Genomic DNA, 26,254 nt, shown 5'->3' with positions numbered 1-26,254 from the left:
GGTCAAAGATTTTTCACGCAAACATGCTAAAAAAGTACGAAGAGAGGGGAGACACACCCGCCAACAGATTGTGCAGACAGATCACCAGCCGCTGGCCTATATCCAGAAAAGTAGGCAATTGAACAGCCGAGTTCTTCGCTGGAGTTTGCTCCTCCAGGAGTATAATTTCCGCGTACAACATATTAAGGGTAGTCAGAACGTCGGGGCGGACTACCTCAGCCGCTTGTAGATTTCATGTGATTTTGCTTGCATCGTGGAATATCGTGTTATACTCCTATGTGTTGTCTGAACTTCGTTTTGTTTTGTGTCGTGAACTTTGTTTTATGTGCTACTTATGGTATATTGCATCTACATGCATTGTGTTGGCCTGCGTGCCACGTTTGGTTAGTTTAGAATATTATTCCATAATATTCTGAAAGTGGGGGGCCGTGTCACAAAAGTGGTACGCATTGTTTATTCTCAATTTCTGGTAATTAAGCATCTGTAAGTTCTAGAGTTTGTTTATATCACATGTCAATGTATCCTGTATGTCTGTGCCTTGGTCGATCGTCGCAAGAGCGCGAGTACGTGCGCGTCGTCTTCGCGTGTTAGTTTCCGTCCGGTTAGGCAGACCCCCCGCAGTGCGCGAGCGGGGAAGCACACCCGGCTTGTTGTGTATATGTGTTAGGTTTTCGAGCTCAAAGTCACCCCTAACAGGCCCAAAGCTTTGGGCTCCCTTTTCAACTTTTTAACTTTCCTCGCCTGCAAGGTGCCCCCTTGCAGGACAGAAGATGTTGGCGTACGTGACCATTCTTTTGGTTGTCCTACTTTTTTTTTCACCCTCAAAATGGCGGCAATGCATAGTGGAAGGAGCGGAGCCTACGTGCTCCGTCCTTTGTGTATCGACTGCTTGGTGCGCTTATGGGTATTTGTTTTATGGGGGCTGTCCCTTAGAGTGAATTATTGGATGGGAGGGAGTGTCTTGTGCGTTGACAACCGACGGCTGGACAAGAACCCGAGTCGGACACAAGAGTAGTGCGCCTCTCGCCTCCGAGCACTCCGGACTCCCCGAGCCGCCGCCGCACCGCACTCCGAAGAACGCCACAGGACTCCGGAAGGACCGTCACCTTCGAGAGCTCCCCTTCTGCGTCGTCTTTGTGAGTGGACTGCCGCCGCGCTCGCTGGACCGTTTCCTAATTGACTGTGAACTTTCCCTTCACTCCTATTCTGTAATTTTCGATGTCTGTGTGCAACCTGCATGTAACCTGTTAGTTCAAATTTGACTGTTGTATTTGCAATTACTAGTTTTCCTGTCCATTACTTATTGTGCTTTGTTATTTTCACTTTTTTTTTGTAAATGCTTGCGTCTGAGTCTCCTGCGGTTGATACTGAGAATAGATCTTATTTTCGGAGACTGACTTCGTGGTTCTGTCCTCATTCGCGACGCTGAACATAAACCGGCTACCGCTGGGCGTCAAAGCTCCAACCCCTTTGCCTCGGTTCGGGAAGGTGCCTCGCGCTCCTTTCGGAGCCGTGACAGTTGCATTGTATAAAAAAGCAAAAATATAGTTTCAGAAAAAAAAATGATAGAACTGTGAATGTCTGCTACAAAGTCATAGCTCTATTTCTGTAAGAAGAAGAGAGAATGAGGAATAAAAAAAATCGAATGAGGTATTTGCTGCAGTTGCTCAGTATACATAAGTATCGAGCACATCTTGTTCCTTAAAAGGGACCCTGAGGATGAATCGATGATTGCTGCAGTGTAACGACATAGACACTAGTTTTTATGAGCGTTCAGAGATAAAAAAAAATAAATACAGGGGTCGCTATAATCGAAAAATTTCGCAAGTAAACTGCAGTGCGTCTACACAGTTTTTGAGCCCAGATTCCAGAGGCTAGGCATGCATTCATCATCATCATCATCATCATCATCATCATCATCATCATCATCATTAGCCTGACTACGCCCACTGCAGGGCAAAGGCCTCTTCCATATCCCTCCAATTAACCCCGTCCTTTTCCAGCAGCGGACACCGTATCCCTGCAAACTTCTTAATCTCATCCGCTTACCTAACTTTTTGCTGCCCCTTCTCTAAGAATCCATTACGTTACCCTTAAGGACCAGCGGTTATCTTGCCTTCGCATTACACGCCCTGCCCAAGCCCACTTCTTTTTCCTGATTTCGACTAGGATGTCATTAACCCGTGTTTGTTCCCTCGCCCACTCCGCCCGCTTCCGATCTCTTAACGTTACACCTATAATATTTCTTTCCATAGCTCGCTGCCTTGTCCTTAACTTAAGCTGAACCCTCTTCGTTAGCCTCCACGTTTCTGCTCCATAGGTGAGTCGCAGTAAGGTACGGTGACTACCGAATCCTGTTCGGTGCAGATGTCACGCGTTTGAATGGCGTGGCGGGAAATATTTGTACATGCACTTTTCTCAGCAGTAAATTCGTCTTTTAATTAGGGAATAATCGCCGGGAGCCTTCATACCACTACTGGCGCAGAGCTGCAGCGGTTAAGCGATGCGACGCGGTCCCGGCAGGTGGCTTGTGACACTGGTGGGGCTTCTGAGACCTAGGTTGCTCTCCCCAGGTTGCCCTTCCTGAGCAACTCCTCGCGACCAATGATTAATTTAACTGCCACCTTCCGCGGTGGGCCGTTCGCTCCCGGTCCAATGGGCAGGTTACCTACCACCTGCCATGGTGGGCAGGTTGTAATGACGTCACAAGGTCACGTGACATAGGTGGCAGGTCGGCTACCTGGTTTCTCGCTCACAACTGACGACGACGCTGGATTTTCTGCAGAACGGAAACCCGAGACCGACACCTGTACGGGGCGGTCGCCGCCCTACCGACTAAGCTAACCGAGGCGGCTATCAGATTTTAGGGCATAACTTCCTCGAAGCTTCTGAGAAAGCTGTACAGCGCTCAGGTGGACGCTAAATAAGGGTATCCTGAAAGTACATTTTGTAAATGCGTCTTTGATGACGGAAAAGCATCAACATACCCCGAAAGAGGTAGAGAATCGATTTTTACCGCGCAAGAAAAAAAAAATGTTGGATGAAGTTGTCCGCAGTTGACCCGCAATCTTTGAGTCTATGAACCACACCGCCATTTACTTCGCCAACGATCACAGAGTCCGTAAATCTCTCGACATCATCATAAAGTCACGACCTTGAAAAGAGTGGAGGGAAGAAAATATTTAACTTTATACTCCAATTTTTTTTATAGAATAAGTACGCCTTTTGCGTCCGAAGAAACTCAAAAGGAACCACAAGGCCAAACAATTTAACTTCAGTGAGACCTAAAATTGGATGGAATTTTCCGCGGTGTCCCTGTAATACAGATACGCTTTCTACGGCGAGAGTGTTCTCACCGACCTCATTCTCTCTTGCGAGGTCGCAATAGCCACCGGCCACCTGCATTGTAAGACACGCATTATAGCTCACTGCGCTTTGTATTTTCTTTTATTTCTCCCTCACCCGAACTTGAAGGCAACGCCGCGAGACACAGAGACCCGCTAGAGAGCATGTTCTGCCACAAGGAACAAAACAACCCAGTGTTCGCACTCGTCTCTTCGCTTCGCCGAGCTCTGTTTTGCAGCGGCGAGCTGGGAAAAAATAACTTCTCCGAAGGCTTGCTGCGTAGCGTCATCTGCGCAGCAATGTTCGTCCAACTGCACTTCTACTGCTTTAGTTCGGTGGAAACATCTTCGTGCGTTTATCGGTGCTTGCACTTGCATTGCGCGTTATCGTAACTCCTTTTTCATTGCAAACTTTATTTTTGCTAGCGTTTTATCATCTCCGCCTTGCACCTCCCCCATGAACTTTTCTCTTTACTGTTGCACAACGTCACACTCATGACTTGCGCAGTGTTCGAGGTCAAGCCGCTGTCGCCAAGGTGGTTTCGTTATCATAAGTAACCAGATTACGACTGCTGCAGGGCAAAGCCCCTCTCTCTCTTACTTCTAGTTAGGTCTTTCCTGCACTAGCCGCGACCACCAAATATCCAAACAGATCTCCTTATCTAACCCGTCCTCGCTCCCCGCCCTATTCCCTACTGCTCCCGGTTAACTTTGGCATCTCTTGGAGTCCACTGTGTTACCTTAACAGACCACTGATTATCCCTCCTCCACATTACGTATTCCGCCTAAACGCATTTCCACCTTTCGCGTTTTGCTATAGGGTACCATCAGCTCTATACTTTAGGGCAAAATGACTATTCCAGATGTACCAACCCCGAGTCTTGTCATGTGCTGACTTGTGGCGTCATCACAACCCGCCCACCGGATTGTGAGCAAACTGACCACAGTGGCAGGCGGCAGTTAAAATAATTGGGTCGCACAATCCCTACCGGTGGCTGTGATAAAAACGGCCACCTGTCAGAGCATTGGCGCATCGCTTAACCGCTGCCCCACTCCGCTGGTAGTGGTATGAGAACTCGCCGATATCTGTGAATGTTAAGTAGAGAATGAACAATTTTGCATATATGTTATGGAAATATTGAAGGTTATGGTCCATTCTTCTGATGTGTAGAAAAATCTTTCTATTAAAACGTTTCCATTTCCAAAAATTCCAAAAATTCCAAAAATTTAGACTGCCATAGAAAACCATCGGGGAATGCTTCTGACAACAGCAAAAAAGTCAATAGAAAAAAAAATGGAAGCCTGCCGACGGGAGATCCGCAGATATATTGATTGTTATAGTGAAATTTTACAATATGAGGAAAAAATTGCGCTCATAAATTCTTTACCGCTCAAAAGTTCTTTCGTCCAGAGTTGTTAGGTATGACTCTAACTAAGCTGCCTTACTGAACTGAACACCAAAGTTAAAATGGCACTGAAATAGAACGCGTTGGCGCTGCTCTGAACACCGCTAAGTAGCGCGAAAGATGCCGCTCTACCGATCTGCAGGGCTCTCCCGATAGGACGGCTCTCAAAAAAAAAAAAGAAAAAAAAAAGCTACTGCACAGCAATGTGGGCGCTTGCAACTCATGCCGCTAAGCACCGTCAGCGAGAGATCCTATTTTTGCACATCTACACGCACGCGGCTCCACGCGTGTCGCGTATACGCCGGGAAAGGGCTGCGCATGCATACCGCGGTGGGACGGCGTCAGCGTGCAGCGTTTGCATTCGGGCTCTGCAACCGTCAGCGGGGCAGGTAGGTGCTCGCGACGCGCGGACGTCCTTTGCGGAGAAATGGCCTATACGGCTTGCACCTCCGTTCGGCGGCGTAGAGACCCTCGCAGCGCCCTGACTGCTCACGTGTCTGTTCATCGAATTAAAATGAGCCTGATCCTCATAATGCGGTTCCGTGCAGAGAGCAGCTGTGGACAGGCCTTTTTTCGTTGAGTCAGCGACGTCGGGATTTCACTTTTCTTAGCGTGTTAGTGACATTAGAGGCCAGCTGTGATGAATTTGCTTGATGGTGTTTAAACGTGACGTCAAATATATTCTAACATGTCGCAAGGCGTACGTGTTGAGATTCGTCAGATGACTTTTGATGGTTCGGAAATTCACCTCGAAATCGTTCCTTTCAGAACAAACCTGATTGCGAAAAATAAAGAAAGCGGGAGAGGAAGGAAGGAAGACAGAGAGAAAAAGAAGTAAAGAAAGAAATATAGAAGAAAGAAAGAAGGGAGGGAGGAAGGAGGAAAGAAGGAAAGTTGGAAAGAAAGAAAGGAAGAAGAAAGAAGGAAAGAAATAATGACAGAAAGAAAGAAGGAAAGTAAGGAATAAAGAAAAAAAGAAAGAAAGAAAGAAAGAAAAGAAAGAAGAAAGGAAGGAAGATGGAAGGAAAGTTGGAAATAAAGAAAGAAAGAAAGAAAGAAAGAAAGAAAGAAGGAAAGAAAGAAAGAAAGAAAGAAAGAAAGAAAGAAAGAAAGAAAGAAAGAAAGAAAGAAAGAAAGAAAGAAAGAAAGAAAGAAAGAAAGAAAGAAAGATCTTTTCAATGTGCGTTTCTTCACCCTTCGAAACCGGAAACATTATATTGGGATCGAATTGCTCCAGGAAGCTTTGTCCCACACATCAGTTTTTGCATCCTGATACCGAGTGCATTGTGTATTCACTTTATTTGCTCTCGTCCTGCCCGCTCACGTGCCATGCAATTCTGTAGCAGCTAATAAAATTCATACATACCTGGCATGATTCATGTTCGCTTCTATCCAAATGTAGCGCTATAATTCCTCTTGCATGTGCATAGGTAAATGCGTTCGGGGCACTGAGCTATAACATTAACGCTGAGGCGTACAAAAAAAAAGGAGTGAACTGTCGTAAGTTTCTTGATTTATTTTTATTTTTTTCCTGCAGTATTATTCAAAATAAATAAAAACAGGGGTAACAGACAATTGTGCTGGCCGTACAGCCGCAAGATATAAAGAGTGAGGCTGTAAGCATTCAAATGAACAGGCCAGTTCACAGAGGATGTGCGACGCATGACACTTCGCGCAAATGATGCTCGCAAGTGAATTTTCAATATGCTGGCCCCCATAGGAAGGAGGCGATTTCTCGCGATCGTGTTGCATCTGAGAGTTATATACAGAACGTATTTTATGTCGTTTGGCAGGCAAAAACGTACCAAAGATTCCGAGCACGCATCCAAGCAACCACAAGCTTAGAGGCGGAAGTCGCATCCGTTGATGAGCCCTCGCCAGACCACGATGGCTGATTGTTCAATGGTCAGTGGTGCGTGCAGACAACATGCAGTGCTCCACCCCTTCCCCTCTCTCGCCCCCTGTGACTCGCGTAAACGCTTCCGGCCTTGCATTACTTGAGATACGATAAGTTCGGGGTTTGCTGCATCCCGCACTTCACGACAGGAATTCACACAGGTATAAGAACTTCACTCGGGTGCTTTAAACGTGCTTTCTGCACTGAAAAAGAAATCGTAACAAAGTAAAACCACCTTGATTCCCATCACAGTGGGTCAACGAGAGGTACACCCTCTACCAAAATTAACCGAGCAACAAGTTTTGCTTCTCAAGCGTATAACGGAGTCATTACGGCACTCCTGAAGACCAAAGGTGTCAAAACGTGAGGAAAAGGGCTCACCTTACTTTATACAGATTTATAGCTTAAGGGCTGCCTTAAGAGCTTCGCTACGCGGCTAAGAAACAAACGACCTGAGCCCGGTTACCTTTGGCAAAGACTGCACATGTGGATAAAAAGGGTTAAGAAGCTGCCCTCGCATAAAACAGCACGCGGCACTAAAATTAACACGTCATCATTTATAGAGTTTTCGCACTGCCCACCGAGATTCAAAACACAAGCCGGAGTTTTCCCCACTATTAAAATTGGGCAGCAATTCGGAACGAAATTTTTGAATTGAAACATGCACGGCTAGCGTGAAAAATAAAACCCCCCACGGAAAAACAAAACAAAACAGAAGCGACGTGTGTAGCTTACGCTGTCTAAACCGTGGAGCCCGGAAAAAAGAAAACAAACGAAGAGAGAAACACTGCTTGCGACGGGTGCTGCAAGTCGTGCCTCGACAGTCGCCACTCGGGAAGGTCACCGCATTTTTCGCGCACGTGTTGAAAAGGCACGAATTCCCACACCTCATTGCTCTCTCGCGCCGTACGCCCCTGCGAGGCGGCGTCGACGTTACACCCTTCGAAGCCTCTCTTCATGCTTCACCGCCCTCAAAATCACGATCTTTAGGCATGATCAACACGGCGTCACGATTTGTATCGGGCACGAGCCGCAACAAAATATGCACTCACGAGCGCGCACATACACACAAACACACTCAAGTCGTCCGCTAAGGCGAAAACTTCCCCTGCGCTGAACACGTGGCAACCACCCTTGAAACTTGAAAACTGAAGCCTCTGACGTATATCAAACAACTCGCCACAACCTTGGTCCCATCTTGAAGTCTCCTCCCACCGGAGGAGGTGCCCCGACTACTAGTTCCTTTCACTCGAGCATCCACGGTAGCCTGCCGAATCACCTCACGCGATGGAACAGATGGCAGAAAACTCTGACGTTTAGTTCCTTGGCCAGCAGGTCGGAGAGGTCGTAAAGGTCCATGTCCGTGAAGATGTGTACCGACGAATCCTTGGACGCGTTACTCTGGCCGGCGTTCCAGAGGTCTCGGCCGAGTACCTTGCTCACGTCCTTAACCAGGAGGTCAACGTTCGGCGGAGACGTCAGCCTGGTCCCGTTCGTCGGACGATACACGAGGAACTCCTTGTCCACCATGAGCACAACGAGCCTGCCGCGCTTCTTGGACATCACCAGTTCTTCCAGCAGGTCTTGGCGAAGAAGGCGGACGTAGACCTGTCCCGGGTTCTCGGGGTCTTCGTAGCACTCCATTCTCCTGCTTCCTGCTTATTACTTAGCAGCTGTCGGAAACTGAAAGGTGTCAACGTCGCCGGTGACTGACTGCTGTGGGGAGAGGAGCGCTGCGCGAACTTTCTCCCGAAGGATCCACCGACGCTCAGCGAACAATGGCTCAAGACGAACCCGCTGCTCCGCGAAGTCTGTGTGGAGAGGAAAGCCTCGCTTTGCGGCCGCTCTCTCTCTCTCAGTCAGGCTCTCGCAGTGGTCTGCGTCTCGGGAGTCAGATCGGTGCGCTGTGAAGGTCGCTGTCGTCACAGCTCGCTCCTCGCTACATGTGTTCCCGGCCTCCGCCGCTGACGCCGCTCCTGCTGCTCCAACGCAACGCTGCTGCGCTCGTGAGCCGTCGGCGCGTCCGCGAAGCCACGTAGTCGCTGCGTGCGTACAACTCGCACCGGAGCCGCTGGGTCGTCCTCCTTTTAAGCGAGCCGCTCGATAGCGAGGTATACCAAGCAACGGTTGGAGAGTCTGAGGTCCGCGAGTATCGCCGGAGCGCACTTTGAGACCATTGCGCTTGTACGCGCTCTCGCAGCCGCCGCCGGCGTTATCAGCGCAGGAAGCGCCGCTCTATTGCGGTCTGTCCTCCCCCCTGCACCCCCCTCTCACAGCTCGCCGGCCGGCGTTAGCCCTCTTCTTCCAGGCTCTACACGTCAGCTCCGACGTGGCCCAACTACACGCCGGCGCGTGCGAGGCTCGTGAGAGCATGCTTGCCGGCTCGCTCGCTTTTCGAGCCTGCCTGCCTGCCACAGCGACCCCTCACCCCCACCTCCTGCCACTTCAGCTCTCTTTCCGTTCCCGTTACGGCTCTCTCTTAATCCCTTTGTTTTTGTTTTTCCTCGAGTGTGCGCACCGCTTTCTCTGGGCCGTTTTTGCCTCTGGTTGGACCGACTTTTTATCCTTGTCGCCGCGCACTTCCAGTTTTGTAGCTCGTTCCTCACGATGCGTCTTGTGCCCCGTTGGCATCGCTGGATCGGGCGGCGGCGGCGGCAGGCGAGTTTCAGCGGGTCGCTAAGATTATCCGTTCGAAATCTGATACCATGGAGAAAGCGGGATGGCCCAAAAGGGAATCGGCAAACATCCGCTGCCGGTGTCGGGATCTTTGTGCCGGATGAACTAAACTGTCGGCTTTGTTTGCTGGGAGCGCGGAGAATGCGCCCTTATTGCCCTTGAAGGAGAGATACGAAGGTTCGGGTGATTCGGGCTTGTATGAATATAAGTTTTATTGCCTTTATCCACCCGGTCTGCTTTCGCGTTCAACCAGTCCTTGGCTATACTATAGTCGTGAAGGAAAAGTCTGCTGTTGAGTGAACACGAAAACAGTTTGTATTCTTGTTGACTTTTTTACTCTTTCTTTCAGCCGCTTGTTTTTCCTTACAACCCTAGATGTCTAAAAGCATTAGAAAACGAGGAAAGTTTTACTCCTCCGTTGTGGGGCTCGGGCGACTTCGAGAGTTGGACGCTTGGCAAGTCGCTGTCGTGTGTAGTTGCGAAAGCGGAATTTTTATCAAAGCCGCCTGTCTTTCTGGCGAAGGTCCGGCGGGGTCCGGTTTCTTGAGGCCGGTACCGTCTAGCACGCGTGGTCGCGGCGTGCCGATGTGAAGGGAAATCGTCGAAGGAGGCGTCGTTGCAGTTCACGTCACGGGAAAGTTCGGTCGTGCTCCAATACTCGGAAATACGACTTCCTTCTTCGCATCGGGGCACTTCCGTTTTTGCCGAAGCGAAGCTCGCATTCCGGAACGTTTCTGCATGATCGCGTTGGTCGTAATGTATTCGTTTTTGTGCGGTTGCTTTGAAACTTCCGCATTCATCGGGAAACTGGCTTGAGTTCTCGTTCGTCTGGAATAATTATTATTTGTCTGGCGTCGAACCAGCTCAGCGACCAGCGTGCTCTAATGCTTCTTGTCTAGGATATTTTGCGCCCTTAATATGTTGCTTTTTAATAAAGTATTTATCTCTCTGTCCTTCACTCTCAACGATTAAGAATAATTTGTTTGAATAATTATCCCGCACTATGCGTCCCAGGCGAGCGTTTTCAACGTTAAGGCTTACTGTATTCAGAGCATAGTTAGTTGAACGCGATATTAAAAGAATTCTCGTACACTGTAGCATGCATGCAAATTCTGGGCAAGCGTCTTTTTTTCAAACAGGAGTTGTTTATGAGCGCATTTTTTTTTATCACATATCGTAAGATTGCACCATAACAATCAGTATATCCGCAATCCCATCAATAAGCTCACAACAGTATCTTACAATACTCCACAGGTGCCTCGAAATTAAAAGCTTTGTGCAAGAAACCTGAACTTTGTCATGTTGCGTCGAACCGCAGCTTAACTTTCATTAGCTAAAGGCTGTGATAGGCAGCTTAGCATTTCGAGATCACAATAAAATAACTTCACTACTTGAGTGAAGAAGAATTGACAACTGTATCTGTAATGCATATCCCATCTTATTATAACTGCTCCAACAAGCACTGTTTTCTGTGCCGTTTCCTCTCACAGACAGTCGGTATCGCCACCATCATCATCATAACAATCGTCATACATTTATTGTCTTTAGATACAGTGTACAATTCCCGGCCTTCCAAAGCCGCCAAAAGATTCGAGTGAGTAGAGGGCTAATCCACTTTGCATCTCCAAAAAAATGCATGTCGAAGAGGACGAACCTCAATCCTTACAGTAATTATTTCACCTAACTATATCCTATCATTCCACTGCGATCATCAAGCAATCGTTGTACTAACCTGTGCGGTGCTGCGGAGCAGTCTTCAGCGTTCGAAGTCCCTGCCCCCAGTAACTATTTCACTTCCCTCAAATCACAATGACGCCATTATAGCTGTCTTATCATGCTCGGTGTAATCCAGACTGAAGTTTAAAAGTAAAGCATACGCAGTCCGCTAAGGCCTCCTCGTATCCCCAACGAGTCCGCAGCACAGTCGCGAAGAAATATACATTGAAGTACGTCACTCCTTGGCTGTCTAGGGGCAATTAAGAAAGTGCGGCAGCCGGCGCATGCGCACTCGCATGAATGTTACCTTTGCGCGAGGACACGTTGCCTTTTTTAATTTCTCCTCAAACGTTCCACGTGGACTGGGAGCAGCAGAGCGTGTTCATTTTACTTTTGTCCGCCCTGTTTAAGTAAAGTCCGACTTTCACGGAAGTCTGCGGGTAGCCGGTCTCATGTGACCACCCACTCTCGCTCAAGTGCCCGCAAGAACTTCCAATCTTCGCCGCTCATGCTGGCCACATTCAACCCGCAGCCGGACACCCGAGTTCGGAAGGCGTCCGACGACTGTCGGTCCCACACCCTGGCGTACTTCAGGTCGAAGCTCTGAAGCGTCTTTCCCAAATCCAGAGCCTGCGCTTCAAGGTCGTCCATGCACAGTTTGGAGAAGCTGGGGAAATGGCTGGCGTATATTTCGATGGAGCAGTGCTCCAGCTCGTGTCCCTCGGTCAGCAGGAACATGACCAAGTCTATGGCAACGAGCTGCTGACCTCCGCGATAGTCTCGGGTGTGCCTCGTGATCCGCTGTGCCACTGTTCGCCCGAACCATTTGGCGACGCCGATAATCACAATCTGCGTCGGCCTGCGACCCGGTTGTTCCCGGGCGAGGTCGTCGCGAAAGGCCGCCATGTCTGAGGCCGACGGAAGGTCGTAGTACTCGAAGAAAAGCGGATCCAAGATGGCGGCTTTCGCTGGCACAGTCATTCTTCCTGGAAAGAGAGGAACACCACAAAATGAACCTTGGGGTTCAGTCGTTACCTTTGGAGAGATAGACGTTCGCAAAAACATGTGCTGCGCAGTTCCAATAGAGTTTCGGCTTCAGCATGTTGGTTGATTGCAGTTTAAGCGCAACAAAATGAATGCAAGGACAGCGATAAAAGCAGACCTAAATGATGTCTACGTCAACGCCTTCATAACTTCGCCCTAAAAACTGTGTACACCGCGTACTGCAAGTCAGCCTGTGTGCTGGCCTGCGGGCGTTCGGGTATGCGTATGCGTCATCTTGTCTTTCTCCTCTTCTGTTTCTGTGAAAGAGGAAGACTAGCCGCTGCTCATCTAAATTTTTTTGCGATACTCCTAACCTCTCAACCCCTTCGTTTGCTCGAAGTCTGGCTGCTGTTCAATGTTAAATGCTATTGAACAGCGGCTAGGCTTTCTCTGTTGCAAAACCGCGGTCAAATCTGGTTTATTGGCCTTCTCTAATTGGTGTAATTGAACGCAAAGAGTTCAAATATTACACACACTTTGATGATTTTATATTTCCCGGCTACACGCACGCTGTGTTCTATCAACAGCGAAAAGCATTTTCGGGGTTACGCCGCCGCGGTGGCTCAGCGGTTATGGTGCTCGGCTGCTGACCCGAAAGACGCGGGTTCGATCCCGGCCGCGGCGGCTAGAATTTCTTTGGAGGAGAAATTCTAGAGGCCCGTGTACTGTGCGATGTCAGTGCACGTTAAAGAACCCCAGGTGGTCGAAATTTCCGGAGCCCTTCACTACGGCGTCTCTCATAGCCTTAGTCGCTTTGGGACGTTAAACCCCATAAACCAAACCAAACCAAACCATTTTCGGGGTTACAGCGTTTATTTACATTGGATCGTGAGCGATCACTTATCACCTTAATTAGACCTGAAACACTCGGGACAATGTGGTTTCTCTTATCGGCACTTGCGTTGAGCATATTTATCAAGCGAACGTGCAGTGAAGTAAAGAAAAAAAAAACAGGCATCTCAGAGCGATAAGGCGAATTTCTAGCAAGGTGTGTTGCTGGGCGAGTTGGTTGGGGAACATCTTGAGAACAAACAGCGCTTACAGACAAAGGACCAGAACAAGAAGGACACACAACTGCGCTGACTAACAACTTTTATTTGGGAAGGGAGCCGATCCGCACCTTTTATACAGAAGTGGGGGGAGTGAAGCGCATGCGCAAAGATCAGGAAAGTGGGAGCACGGAAAGTGCCAACACACAGACCAAGTATTCTTATCGTCACTGATAACCAATAACGCAGCAAAAAACAAGCGAGAAAAGCAGGGGAGACAAAGGCAGGGAGCGTTAAGAAACAATTCTAAAAAATCTAAAAGATCCTGAAGAAGCCAACAACCAACACGGCTAAACGAATGACGATGAAAGGCGACAAAGATAAAGGCACTAAAAACTGAACAGACTGAAGCATAAAATGTGCAGGAAAAGCCTGCGGAAGATGTAAAAAATCGGCACGGCTGAAAGATGACGAAATTACAAGCATTAAAACAGATAAAAGCAAAAACCTGAGAAGCCGATGAGAATAAAAACACGCAGGAAAGGTGGTCACTAAAAAAATGAAATTGAACAGACAACAGATCTCTAAAGACAAGCAATGAATCGAAAAAAACGTGTGGGCGATAAAACCTAAGGTGAGATAACAGAAAACTTTTTACATAAATGTTTAGGATAAAAACCATCGTAACAAAAACACGGGATAAAACAAAATAATGCGCTGAATCAAATCGAAGCAGAGAGGAATGAACACTCTTTGTCTAACAGGGCAACTGACGGCGTGCTAACGCACTCATCTTTTAGCTTGATAATAGTGGCTGCTTCAATGATTTCTCGGGTCAGTTGATTTACGTTTTTCGCCAGAATATCTGTTTCCTTGAAAGTGGGGGAGATGCGACGGCAAGGACTGCAATCACGGCAGTGGATGGCCAAATTACCGGACCTTTTATCCTCAGCAGTAGCTTTATGCTCTAGTAAACGCTTGTTAATACATCGGCCTGTTTGGCCGATGTACTTCCTGCCGCAGGGTAAAGGTATCGAATAGACAACGCCCGATGAGCAGGCAACAAACGGATCCCGATGCTTAATTGTGCAGTCTGGAATTTTTTCCCCAGAGCCATTGACCCTTCTGCAGAGTCTAGAAAGACGGTGAGGAGCAGAGAAAATAACGTCTACCCCTGCCCTTTTTCCAATTCTTTTTAGATTGTGGGACACTTGGTGGATGTAGGGTATTACAGCTACCTTTTTATTGCGACTCTGCCCTTCCCTTGCGGTTAGGTTCTTTCCTTGCCTCGTTTTCAACATTTTCTGAGCAACTGAGGAGAGGAGTAAAGCCGGGTACCCAGAGCTGAGAAGCCTCTGCGCTTGGTTAAAGAAACTGCTCTCGATACTGTGCTCGCAGGACTTTAGTAAAGCATTATTGAAGGTGGCCTGGACTATGTTTCGTTTCACCAATTTCGAATGGGCTGACTCATACGGTAAGAGTGGCTTATTGGCCCTTGGTTCGAAGATCCAGCACACGTGATCGGGCGAGAAGTGCAGCTTAAGTTCAAGAAAGCGAAGACAGCTATTTTCCGGAACTTCATGCGTTAATACGAGGGGATGAAAAGACTCTCTAAAAATGGCTAGTACACTGGAAACTTCGGTCATGAAAGCATTGCCTGGACACTCGAGAAAAATTAGATAATCATCGACATATCTGAATATCTTTAGCACCGGCGATTTTGCAATTTTTTTGCTTACTTCTCTGTCAAGCATGGCCAAGAAGAGGTCGCTCAGTATAGGGGCGATGCACGACCCAATACATATGCCCTGCTTTTGGATAAAAAGAGATTCATTCCACTCAGCATAAGTAGACCTCAGGTAAACAGACAATAATTCTAAAAAGCCACTAGCAGAAACGCCACATGCATTTTGAAAAGCCACAATTCCATGCTTGTCGATGCAATCATTTACACAATGGAGCAGATCGTCATGCGGAATAGAATAGTAGAGATCTTTCACGTCAACGGAGAACCCTAGGTAGGCCCTGCTTCTATATTCTCGCAAGAAGTTAATGGTTTCATTTGAGTTTTTTACTAGGAACGGGTCTTCTACTGCGAGAACGCTGAGATTGGCTTGAAGAAAGTTAGCAACCAATTTTTGCCATGTGTCATTCTCTGAAACGATTACACGGAGCGGGCACTCGGGTTTATGTGTTTTTGCAGTAAAAAATAAGCTGAGGGACATTTTTCTGCTATCCGTTATCGAGCGGGAAAGTTTATCGAGGTTCAACCGTTGGCACAACTTTCTTGCTGTGCTCTTAACTTTTGTCAAGGCTACGTTATGACATTTGTCAAAGCAGGAATTGAGTGCGGACGATGCTTTTTCACAATAGACATCCTTCGGCAGTAAAACAAAACCCCTTCCTTGTCAGCGGTTAGCAGGGACAAGTTGTTATTTTTCATGTAAGCGACAGTCTTCCCAAGAGGGGGCTTTTTGCTGGTACGACTGTGGCGGTTAAGTACGTCAACGCCTTCGGAGACGCAACGATCTACATCAGCTGCAGGAGCTGCCCTAGAGACTTGCCTGACCATGGTCAGTAATTCCGGGGCTGAGGGGCTTGGTTCGATGGCGAACTTGGGCCCACGCTGGAGCAGCTGCTGGATTTCTTTGGGAATGTTGTTGGCACCTCCTAAAAGATGAACACGATTGCCGGCCGGTGCTTGCTTCTTTGGAACTAACGTCCGGAGACTTGGGAGCGCACGCTGCCACAAGAACTCAGTGGTGCAATCGATGATGCGCGAAAACTCGCGCCACTTACTCCACGAGATGGGTGTTGACGGGGGCGCAAGCAGAAGTTGAAGATGTTGCCGGAGAAGACGGGCTTGGTGCTGCCATTCGGAGCGCAAAATCTTGCAAATCCGGTTTCCATGGCCGGCCGAGGGTCGAAGACCGCCGAACAGAATCAGAACATCAGCGTTCTCGCAGTAGAAGACCCGTTCCTAGTAAAAAACTCAAATGAAACCATTAACTTCTTGCGAGAATATAGAAGCAGGGCCTACCTAGGGTTCTCCGTTGACGTGAAAGATCTCTACTATTCTATTCCGCATGACGATCTGCTCCATTGTGTAAATGATTGCATCGACAAGCATGGAATTGTGGCTTTTCAAAATGCATGTGGCGTTTCTGCTAGTGGCTTTTTAGAATTATTGTCTGTTTACCTGAGGTCTACTTATGCTGAGTGGAATGAATCTCTTTTTATCCAAAAGCAGGGCATATGTATTGGGTCGTGCATCGCCCCTATACTGAGCGACCTCTTCTTGGCCATGCTTGACAGAGAAGTAAGCAAAAAAATTGCAAAATCGCCGGTGCTAAAGATATTCAGATATGTCGATGATTATCTAATTTTTCTCGAGTGTCCAGGCAATGCTTTCATGACCGAAGTTTCCAGTGTACTAGCCATTTTTAGAGAGTCTTTTCATCCCCTCGTATTAACGCATGAAGTTCCGGAAAATAGCTGTCTTCGCTTTCTTGAACTTAAGCTGCACTTCTCGCCCGATCACGTGTGCTGGATCTTCGAACCAAGGGCCAATAAGCCACTCTTACCGTATGAGTCAGCCCATTCGAAATTGGTGAAACGAAACATAGTCCAGGCCACCTTCAATAATGCTTTACTAAAGTCCTGCGAGCACAGTATCGAGAGCAGTTTCTTTAACCAAGCGCAGAGGCTTCTCAGCTCTGGGTACCCGGCTTTACTCATCTCCTCAGTTGCTCAGAAAATGTTGAAAACGAGGCAAGGAAAGAACCTAACCGCAAGGGAAGGGCAGAGTCGCAATAAAAAGGTAGCTGTAATACCCTACATCCACCAAGTGTCCCACAATCTAAAAAGAATTGGAAAAAGGGCAGGGGTAGACGTTATTTTCTCTGCTCCTCACCGTCTTTCTAGACTCTGCAGAAGGGTCAATGGCTCTGGGGAAAAAATTCCAGACTGCACAATTAAGCATCGGGATCCGTTTGTTGCCTGCTCATCGGGCGTTGTCTATTCGATACCTTTACCCTGCGGCAGGAAGTACATCGGCCAAACAGGCCGATGTATTAACAAGCGTTTACTAGAGCATAAAGCTACTGCTGAGGATAAAAGGTCCGGTAATTTGGCCATCCACTGCCGTGATTGCAGTCCTTGCCGTCGCATCTCCCCCACTTTCAAGGAAACAGATATTCTGGCGAAAAACGTAAATCAACTGACCCGAGAAATCATTGAAGCAGCCACTATTATCAAGCTAAAAGATGAGTGCGTTAGCACGCCGTCAGTTGCCCTGTTAGACAAAGAGTGTTCATTCCTCTCTGCTTCGATTTGATTCAGCGCATTATTTTGTTTTATCCCGTGTTTTTGTTACGATGGTTTTTATCCTAAACATTTATGTAAAAAGTTTTCTGTTATCTCACCTTAGGTTTTATCGCCCACACGTTTTTTTCGATTCATTGCTTGTCTTTAGAGATCTGTTGTCTGTTCAATTTCATTTTTTTAGTGACCACCTTTCCTGCGTGTTTTTATTCTCATCGGCTTCTCAGGTTTTTGCTTTTATCTGTTTTAATGCTTGTAATTTCGTTATCTTTCAGCCGTGCCGATTTTTTACATCTTCCGCAGGCTTTTCCTGCACATTTTATGCTTCAGTCTGTTCAGTTTTTAGTGCCTTTATCTTTGTCGCCTTTCATCGTCATTCGTTTAGCCGTGTTGGTTGTTGGCTTCTTCAGGATCTTTTAGATTTTTTAGAATTGTTTCTTAACGCTCCCTGCCTTTGTCTCCCCTGCTTTTCTCGCTTGTTTTTTGCTGCGTTATTGGTTATCAGTGACGATAAGAATACTTGGTCTGTGTGTTGGCACTTTCCGTGCTCCCACTTTCCTGATCTTTGCGCATGCGCTTCACTCCCCCCACTTCTGTATAAAAGGTGCGGATCGGCTCCCTTCCCAAATAAAAGTTGTTAGTCAGCGCAGTTGTGTGTCCTTCTTGTTCTGGTCCTTTGTCTGTAAGCGCTGTTTGTTCTCAAGGCGAATTTCTAGCCAGATTCCTTCCTCACCCGCGATGAAACGCGTCTTTGCCGTGACGTCAAACAACAGGTGCTGCTTCAAACAATGCTCAGCTCTCTCAGTTGTTTTCACTTTCTTTGTGAGAAGGCATCAATTTATTCCGAGCTAACCGCACCACGTGCAGCTGTAAACACTTCCTTCTGTGCCGCGAAAAGAAATGACAAACGCGGGATGAACTTAATGCCACTACGAGGGACGCGCTGCCAAGAGTGAGTGGTTTTGCCGTGTACGCCCCGGTTTCTTAACAGCCAGTTCCAAGTATAACTGCCCGCTGCATGGGGCGTCGCACTATCTTCGTGTTTTTCCACACCAGTTTCACAACGTTCTCGCTGCTTCTGGCATATGGTGCCCTTGAGCAAGTCCTTATATCAAGGCATCGAAGTTTAAATAATTTTTGTGACGCATTGCCGCCAACTTAGGAGAGGAAAGTTTACAACCAAAATTCCTTGCACAGGCGTGTACTTCGCTGAAATGTCCTTCCTTCTGTCCCTCCATCTTTCTGCTGCGCGTCCGTCCGTCCATCCGTCCGTCCGTCCGTCCGTCCGTCCTTCGGTTTTGCCTGACCAGTGGAAGCTTTATTGGGCTAAACTACCCTAACAATACTTTCCCAAAGGCCCTGATAACCGAGTTCATTCGTCAGTGTATACGAAGAAGTCTGCCACGTGAAGTGAAGCGTTGAAAACCTAACTGTCAGGGTTTATCGCAATGATAGGATTTCAATACTTGGTCCTTTTGTTTCTCCTCTATATGGGTCAAGTGGTAAGTGGTATCTCTTCAACGGCTGTCGTTCGCCGCTTATCACACAAAATAGTACCCGCTTTTCCATCATCGCGAGGTACTACAACTCTGTAGGAAACGATGTGGGGCTATGATTTTAAGCGTAAATTTGCATGGACGAAGAATGTTATTTGATGATGTCTGCCAGTGCGGCTTGAACCTAAGTAGTGGTCGACGGAAGAGGAATGCAATGATAGAATGGTAGAGTGGAAGTTGGTAGAATGGCATGTCGCCTTACCAGGATGTGGGGGATGAGGAATACGGACACTTTTCAGCTCTAGATATCATATATGCCGCAAGCGAGAGCTCTTCAGTTTCACCATTAAGCGGCTGAAGCAAGCGCGCATGGGGTATGTCGTCACGATAGCAAGCTCTCCTCGCAAAGTCAGAGCGAATCCACTTTCTGGAGCCACTCCTCCCGACCTCCATGAGCTCCTCGTAGCCACAATTTCTGCTAGATATACTCAGGTCTGACAATGAGTGCCTGCTATTACTCAAGCAGCTAAAGTCGTTGTTACTGTAGCTTCCATAACGTTTTGGAATCTCTTCAGTATGTTCTGAAAGGACAATAATGCACTGTAGGAGTATATCTCTTTTTCTTGTGTGCATGAAACGATAAGATCAGAACAAGAAACAGACTCAGATCTTAGGCAAAGGTCACACGGCAGTACAGGCAACGCTATCATTATGCCAGTGTTTATTGCTGTCAGCAAAGCCTTGGCAGAGTAGAGGCATATCTGATAACAAAAAAGTGTCACACAAATATAGTAATCCTCTAAAATTAAAAAAAAAAATCATTTTAAAGCATAATGTAGCAGGAGCAGAGAAATATATAAAGAATAATTGCTGCAGTTGTAACTTATAAGACAAGTTAAATTGGAAGTTGCTTCAGTACATCCGATAAGAGAACAAAAAATGGCCGCCACAAGTTTAACTAGCAGTAAAAAAGTGGTACCGGAAGGTTCCGACTTCAGCTCATGGGCGTACCTGGTATCAGCAGCACTTGTTTAAGAATTAATGCATAAAATTCCTTGTTTAGGCACGTAGCAACTGTCGCTACTTAAAAGTAGTACTTTGAAAGTTCTTACCTGGTGGTTCCTCCAAATACTTGGTGCCTTGCTCCCGAAAAGCAGGGCAGAAACCTATGTTTTGCGGCATCTCGCGCCTATGGCGAACGGCTGGGTGGCATTCACGGGCATCGAAGCGAGGCGATACGCTGACGAGATTGTTTCGTCAAGAACAATGGACTTTCTGTGTATCTAAGCGTCCTTATCATTCCCCGACCTTCTACCTCGCATAGGGATTCCGTCTCTAGCTTAGCGTTGAAATACCAAACGCGTTGGTTCCTGCGTCTTAAACAGGCAGCAGGACTTTATAGGTGATGTCACATTGTGCATTGTACCGAAGGTTGGAACGTCATGAATCATCATCGTCTGCCGGTACCAAACACTGAAACATCATCATCGTCATCAACAACAACCTGACTACGCCCTCTGGTGGACAAAGGCCTCTACCGTGTGTCCCCAATTAACCCGGGCGATATTTTCCCCCAAACTTCCTAATGTAATGCGGCCACCTAACTTTCTGCACCCCCCTACTACGCTTTGCTTCTCTCGGAATCCAGTTCGTTGCCTTTAACGAACATCGGTTATCATGAATTCACATTATATGACCCGCTGATGCTTCTGTACTTCTTGATTTCGTCTAGGGTATCATTAACTCCCTGATCCACTCCGCACTCTTCCTGCCTCTTAAAGTTACTGATATAATTTTTCTTTCCATACTTAACTGCGTTCTCCTAAGTTTAAGTTGAACCGTTTTCATTAGCCTCTGCATTTCTAGCTACAGCTGTTATAAACTTTTACACTCAGTGCAATTCAGGCGAGATTCGGCTTTATTTCAAGCTGCTAGGGTCAGTACTGAAGCCACTTAGTAGATAAAAAAAGGAAAAAATACTCCTTCATAACATTTTCAGCCACAGTCTGCTTTCTTATTTTTTTCCCAGCTATCCATCGTGTCATCGAGCATCGGTCTTAAACACAAAGTTGTCATCCCTATTTGCAAGGCAACTGTGTTTTTAACAGACTTTTACTGGTACCAGCACGGAATAAAACGGACTTCCTGAGGCCTTCGCCAAAATCGCAGATGAGTCATCTTTGAAGACAACAATTATCCAGTTCATCCTCCATCAAGGGTCTGTTGCCTAATTCCATTGTCTAGACTCTTCCTTTCTTAAATTATATATGGTTTGTTGGTTTCGTTCTTTTATTTCAGTTCACTTTTTCTTTACCCCGCCGCGGTGGCTCTGGCTTTGGCGTTCAGCTGCTAACCCTAAGTTCGCTGGATCGAATCCCGGTCGCGGCGACCGCATTTCGATGAAGGTGTATTTCAAAAACGCTTATGTGCTGCTAATCCGGAGCCCTTCGCTAAGGCGTCTCTCATAACCCCGGCCACGTGTCCCTTGGTTGCGTCAAATCTCTCATACCACGTGCGACCTCTCATTCCATTCATCATGCCTCCTCGCTTCATTTCTGTAATGCCTTCTGGGCCCTAGGTATGCTGCAGTTATGTAATCCCCGAATCAATTTACGTGCTTCTGCTCCCTTTCCTTGTGTTCTACTTCGTTCCATGGTCTGCAATCAAGTATATAACCTAACTTGTGGCGTCCTTTTCGCTTTCTCGATCTTTCGATCATTTTCCTCTTTTTCTCTATCTATTTTTTTTTCTGCCCGCCTGCTAACAATCGCTGCAGTCTGTTAGGCCTAATGGCCAGCGAGCAACTATGCGTCGCTGACTCTGGTATCAGAGACAGAAAGCCCAGTGTCTGGAGAAAGCCCGGTGGCTGAGAGGCGAAAGGAATAGTAGAAAATATTATCCCAAAATATGATCCCTGAATCTCTTCATCTGATAGGATGTTACAGAGACACGGGATAGAGCACAGCTGTTCGCAGAATCCGAAGCGAAAATTCGCCACATGTGTATTACCGTGATAGCGCACACAGCAAAACTTTCACACGTGCGTGCGGTAACGAACTTCAAGAGTGATTTCAATGTATTTTTACGTGGCAATAGCGCAGCTTTGGTCAATGCCGACAGGGCCACGGCGTAGTGCGGAGCTTCGCGGATAGATTTCGACCAACTAGACTTATATATCGTGCATAGAAATTGCTATATACGATGAGGAGGAGGAGGAGAACGGGGGAGGAGAACGGGGGGAGGAGGCTATCGGTCAACGAAAGACGCGTGAACTGTCTCACACTGGGCGGACACGTTAACCATTGCGCAAACTTGGGAAGGACTGAAAAAAGTCCGGGCACGTTTTGCTACATACACTCTCTTATATATGGATTTTTTTTAGACACCTCACGAAAATGGATTTAAGAGGTCATTTTCTTAGCTTTATTTTGATGATGTGCGAAACAAGGAGCGTTGTTAGTTTTGGTGAGAGTCTGAAACATATTCAGAAAGGGTACAAATCTGCGCTTTATCGAAAGCCTTGCTCTCGATAATCACCGATCGTAAGAACGGCAGACAGACGTCTAACGAAGCATCGATGGCGTCTAAGAATTCCCCATTTATAAACCGCTGCTCGCTGAATTTTTTACTCAACGGTCAATGAAAAAGCAGCAGTGTCAAATGCAGCATTTTTCGGGTGTATTTTCCGGCGGCGCGGCTTTGCGTTTTGAGGCCAATGTAGGAGCTGTACATGTGCAATAAAGTTCGGTTATTGAGAAATTAAAAGTGCCAACGTTGCTTTAACTTCTGCTTAGCTAAATTTGCGCGAATCGCCCTCAATAAAACACAAACTGGAGATATTGGAATCGAAAGCAAAGCATGATGCTATGTGTGGCAGATTTCTTTGAACGTAAAGGTACCAAAATGCAAAATATTGAACTTATGTTCAAGCAGCCTAGCAGCAAAAAACTTTGATATTACTGCGGTGACCGGCATTAGAGCAATGCGAAAGCAAAACGTCCACATACTATATCGACGTCCGTGGTTGTTCTGACGTCCATGTGCTTACTATATCGACGTCTGTGGCTATTTTCACGTCTAAGTGTGTTTTCGTGTTTTTTTTTTGCGTTTAACTAATTACACCTCATCAACCAAATTTTCCCACGGCAACATTTTACCCACACAATCAGTCACAATCACACTTTCACACATTTAACTTCAGAGAACGACTTAATCGTGCGAGCAAAATTTGCTGACACTTTTTGCGGACACACTTTGCTGACGCGACAGAGCCATATAATGTTTCTGCATTAAAAAGCCTGGACGATGCTTAGCGTACCCTTAGGAGAATATGAGATCCCTCCCGCGCAAGGACTTCATCTCTTTCATAAGTTCATAGATCACTAGGGGTCCTCATACCATTACTGGCGCAGTGGTGCAGCGGTTAGGTGCTGCGCCACTTCCCCGGAAGGTGGCCGTTTCAAGCGAATCCGCTGGTGGAATTGCCCTTCCGGAGCTCCCATAAGGCTCATTTTTCTACAAATAGTTCTTCGGCCGGCACTCTCTTGACTAAGCGGTTAATTGCGTCAGATTTATTTGATTTAATTTCACTGCCACCTTTTCTCGTGAATGGAACATCTAATGCAGTCACATTAACATTTGTGTCTTGGTTGTTAAACTCAAAAAGTGTCGCGGGTAATTAGGATGGCCGGTAGCTGTTTGCTTTGCATCGACACAGAGCCAGCGAAACAAAAAGCAGTCTCTGCTTTGATCCATATATGAAAAGAAAATGTCATCTCATTAGTGCGTTTGCCCAACGCAACAGTTCCATTTGATGCGCCACCCTGGCGGCTGTAGCACGCCTCAAGCCACTCTTGGCCTGTTCTGACCACCTCTTCTTTCTCTTTATTCTTTGATCCTTGCTCATCATCCTATTATTGGAGACGCCGGCGCCAACGCCGCTCAAACCAGGAACGGCCGTCCAGTAGAACATGTTTTATACAGAGGAGTTTGGTAAACAAAAACTAGGGGTCCTCAAAAATGTCCTCTTGTCACTGAAGAAAAGATGTACGAGGTCTGTTAGAAAAGTATCCGACTTTACTTTTTTTTTTGCGAACACCTGATGGATGAGACTAGTTCCGTCTGAGTTAAGACTTAAGTTAAATGGTTCGGAGATAGATGTTGTCGACGAATTTAAAACACTAGGGGTTATTTTTACAGAAACGATGTCCTGGAACAGGCACACAGAATATATAGCCTCAAAAATCGCGAGTGTAGTTGGGATTCTCCACAGAAACAAATATTTTCTACCGAAAAATGTCATGATGCTTCTATACAACTCTCTTTTTCTGTCTTACTTAAATTACTGCATACTCGTGTGGGGAACGACCACAATGACCGGTATCCAGAAACTTAGCAGACTACAGAGTAAGGCAGTTAGAATCATTACACACTCTGCACATGATTCTAATGTACAGCCATTATTCCACAAGCTGGGCCTATTACACATTAAAGAGATGTACAAGTACAACCTATGTCTCGCATTAATTCGAGAAAGGAGGCAAAATAGCAAAATCCTAACAAAATTAGCACAACTAGCCGTTAAAAGTTCGTCAGGTCACTTCACAAGAAAACCAGAGTACTGGAAAGTTGGCTCCTGCAGAACAAATTACGCTGCACAAACCCTAAAACACCGCATTCCTTCGGTCTTAAACTCCTATTTGTCTGAAGATGTAGACATTTTAGCGCTGAATTCTACGCAGCTTAAGAATATTGTTGCGGGAAAGAATATATTTACAGATATTTACAAATAGACAAGAACAGCTGCGAGCGGCACCGAGAACACAGTCCGAACTTCGTTGTCGTCTTCTACTCTTCTCACTCGTGCCATCACTCTTTGTCGTCGTCGTCTACCCGCATCAGGACCCCCGGCTGCTGAAACGCCGTCTCGGCGTTAGGGCGGCGACGGATGAGCGTCGTGGTAAGGTTTAAGGCGACAGACGTGGACGATGTCGGTGGTGGCGCCAGATGACGAGGGCGAGGTTTCAAGGGGAGAAATTTCATAGTTCACGTTGGTAACACGGCGCACGACACGGTAAGGGCCACGGTAGTGCGAAAGAAGCTTCTCGGAGAGACCGACGCTGCGAGAGTGCGTCCAGAGAAGGACGAGTGATCCTGGGGTGTATTCGACGGCCTGGTGACGGCGGTCGTAGGCTGACTTCTGGGAAACTTGAGAGGCTTGGAGCCTACTACGTGCTATTTGGCGCGCCTGCGTGGCCTGGGAGATGGCGTCCCGAGCGTAAGCAGTGGTGGGGGCTGAAGAAGGCGGCATGAGTGTGTCCAAAGGCAAGGTGGGATGTCTACCAAACAAAAGGTAGAAAGGAGAATAGCCTGTTCTGTCATGAAGGGAAGAGTTATATGCAAATGTCACATAAGGCAAGGCTGCGTCCCAATCTCGGTGGTGTGGCGATACGTACATGGCTAACATGTCGGTGAGCGTGCGGTTGAACCTTTCCGTAAGCCCATTGGTTTGTGGGTGGTAAGCTGTCGCGAGCTGGTGCTGCGTGTCACACGAACGAAGAATGTCGTGAACTACTCTGGATAGAAAATAACGACCGCGGTCGGTGAGCAGTTGACGAGGGGCGCCGTGGTGAAGGATGACGTCTTGCAGAAGAAAATCGGCAACATCGGTAGCGCAGCTGGACGGCAAAGCACGTGTGATGGCGTACCGAGTCGTATAATCAGTTGCGACAGCGATCCACTTGTTACCGGAGAGGGACGTCGGAAAAGGGCCAAGAAGGTCGAGGCCAACACGGTGAAAAGGTTCCGGAGGTATGTCGATGGGTTGCAGAAGACCGGCAGGCAGAGTGGAGGGCCTTTTCCGACGTTGACACAGGTCGCAAGCGGCCACGTAACGCTTGACGGAACGATAGAGACCAGGCCAAAAGAAGCGATGCCGCACCCGAGCGTACGTGCGGGACACGCCAAGGTGACCGGCTGTCGGTAGATCGTGCAGTTCTGCAAGGACAGAAGAGCGTAGACGTTGGGGTATCACGAGCAGGAGCGGAGGGCCATCGGAGCGTAGGTTTCGGCGATACAAAATGCCGTTCTGGAGCACATAAAATTTCAGAGACGGAGATCGGTTTGCATAACGGATGCCATCAAAGATAGGTCGTAAAGATGAGTCGTGACGCTGTTCGTTGGCAATATCAGCAAGATCGGAGATAGCTAAGAGGCAGGGCAGGGTCTCAGCGTCCTCTAGGTCAGGTGGTTCCACAGGGTATCGGGATAAGCAGTCAGCGTCCTGGTGATGGCGCCCTGACTTGTACACGACGGAGTATGAGTATTCTTGGAGGCGCAATGCCCAGCGACCAAGGCGACCGGT

General features: G+C 47.3%; 2 protein-coding genes across 2 annotated transcripts; both read right to left on the bottom strand.

The window, feature by feature from the left end:
* Positions 1-6,251: 6,251 nt before the first annotated feature.
* On the bottom strand, positions 6,252-8,988 carry LOC149358200 (uncharacterized). The gene has a single exon (XM_089570256.1). It carries the CDS (start codon positions 8,289-8,291, stop codon positions 7,923-7,925), a length of 369 nt encoding a protein of 122 aa, XP_089426382.1. The 5' UTR covers positions 8,292-8,988; the 3' UTR covers positions 6,252-7,922.
* Positions 8,989-10,835: 1,847 nt separating this feature from the next.
* Positions 10,836-20,189, bottom strand: LOC149358199 (uncharacterized). Its single transcript, XM_089568796.1, has 2 exons — positions 20,004-20,189; positions 10,836-12,025 (listed from the first exon to the last, which is right to left on the bottom strand). Exons 1-2 carry the CDS (start codon positions 20,071-20,073, stop codon positions 11,490-11,492), a joined length of 606 nt encoding a protein of 201 aa, XP_089424922.1. The 5' UTR covers positions 20,074-20,189; the 3' UTR covers positions 10,836-11,489.
* Between the last annotated feature and the right edge of the window lie 6,065 nt (positions 20,190-26,254).

Source organism: Amblyomma mixtum, chromosome 2 (genome assembly GCF_055824585.1).
Source record: "Amblyomma mixtum isolate Tamu chromosome 2, ASM5582458v1, whole genome shotgun sequence".
Classification (NCBI taxonomy): domain Eukaryota; kingdom Metazoa; phylum Arthropoda; class Arachnida; order Ixodida; family Ixodidae; genus Amblyomma; species Amblyomma mixtum.
The sequence above is the reverse complement of the archived record's forward strand: the minus strand, read 5'-3'. Positions and strand labels throughout refer to the sequence as shown.

Bases quoted from the DNA above. Each gene is read 5' to 3' on its own strand.
- LOC149358200 (XM_089570256.1), bottom strand. From the start codon at position 8,291: ATGGAGTGCTACGAAGACCCCGAGAACCCGGGACAGGTCTACGTCCGC.
- LOC149358199 (XM_089568796.1), bottom strand. From the start codon at position 20,073: ATGCCGCAAAACATAGGTTTCTGCCCTGCTTTTCGGGAGCAAGGCACC. The intron at 12,026-20,003 runs GTAAGAACTTTC...CTCTCTTTCCAG, and splicing joins GTATTTGGAGGAACCACCAG to GAAGAATGACTGTGCCAGCG.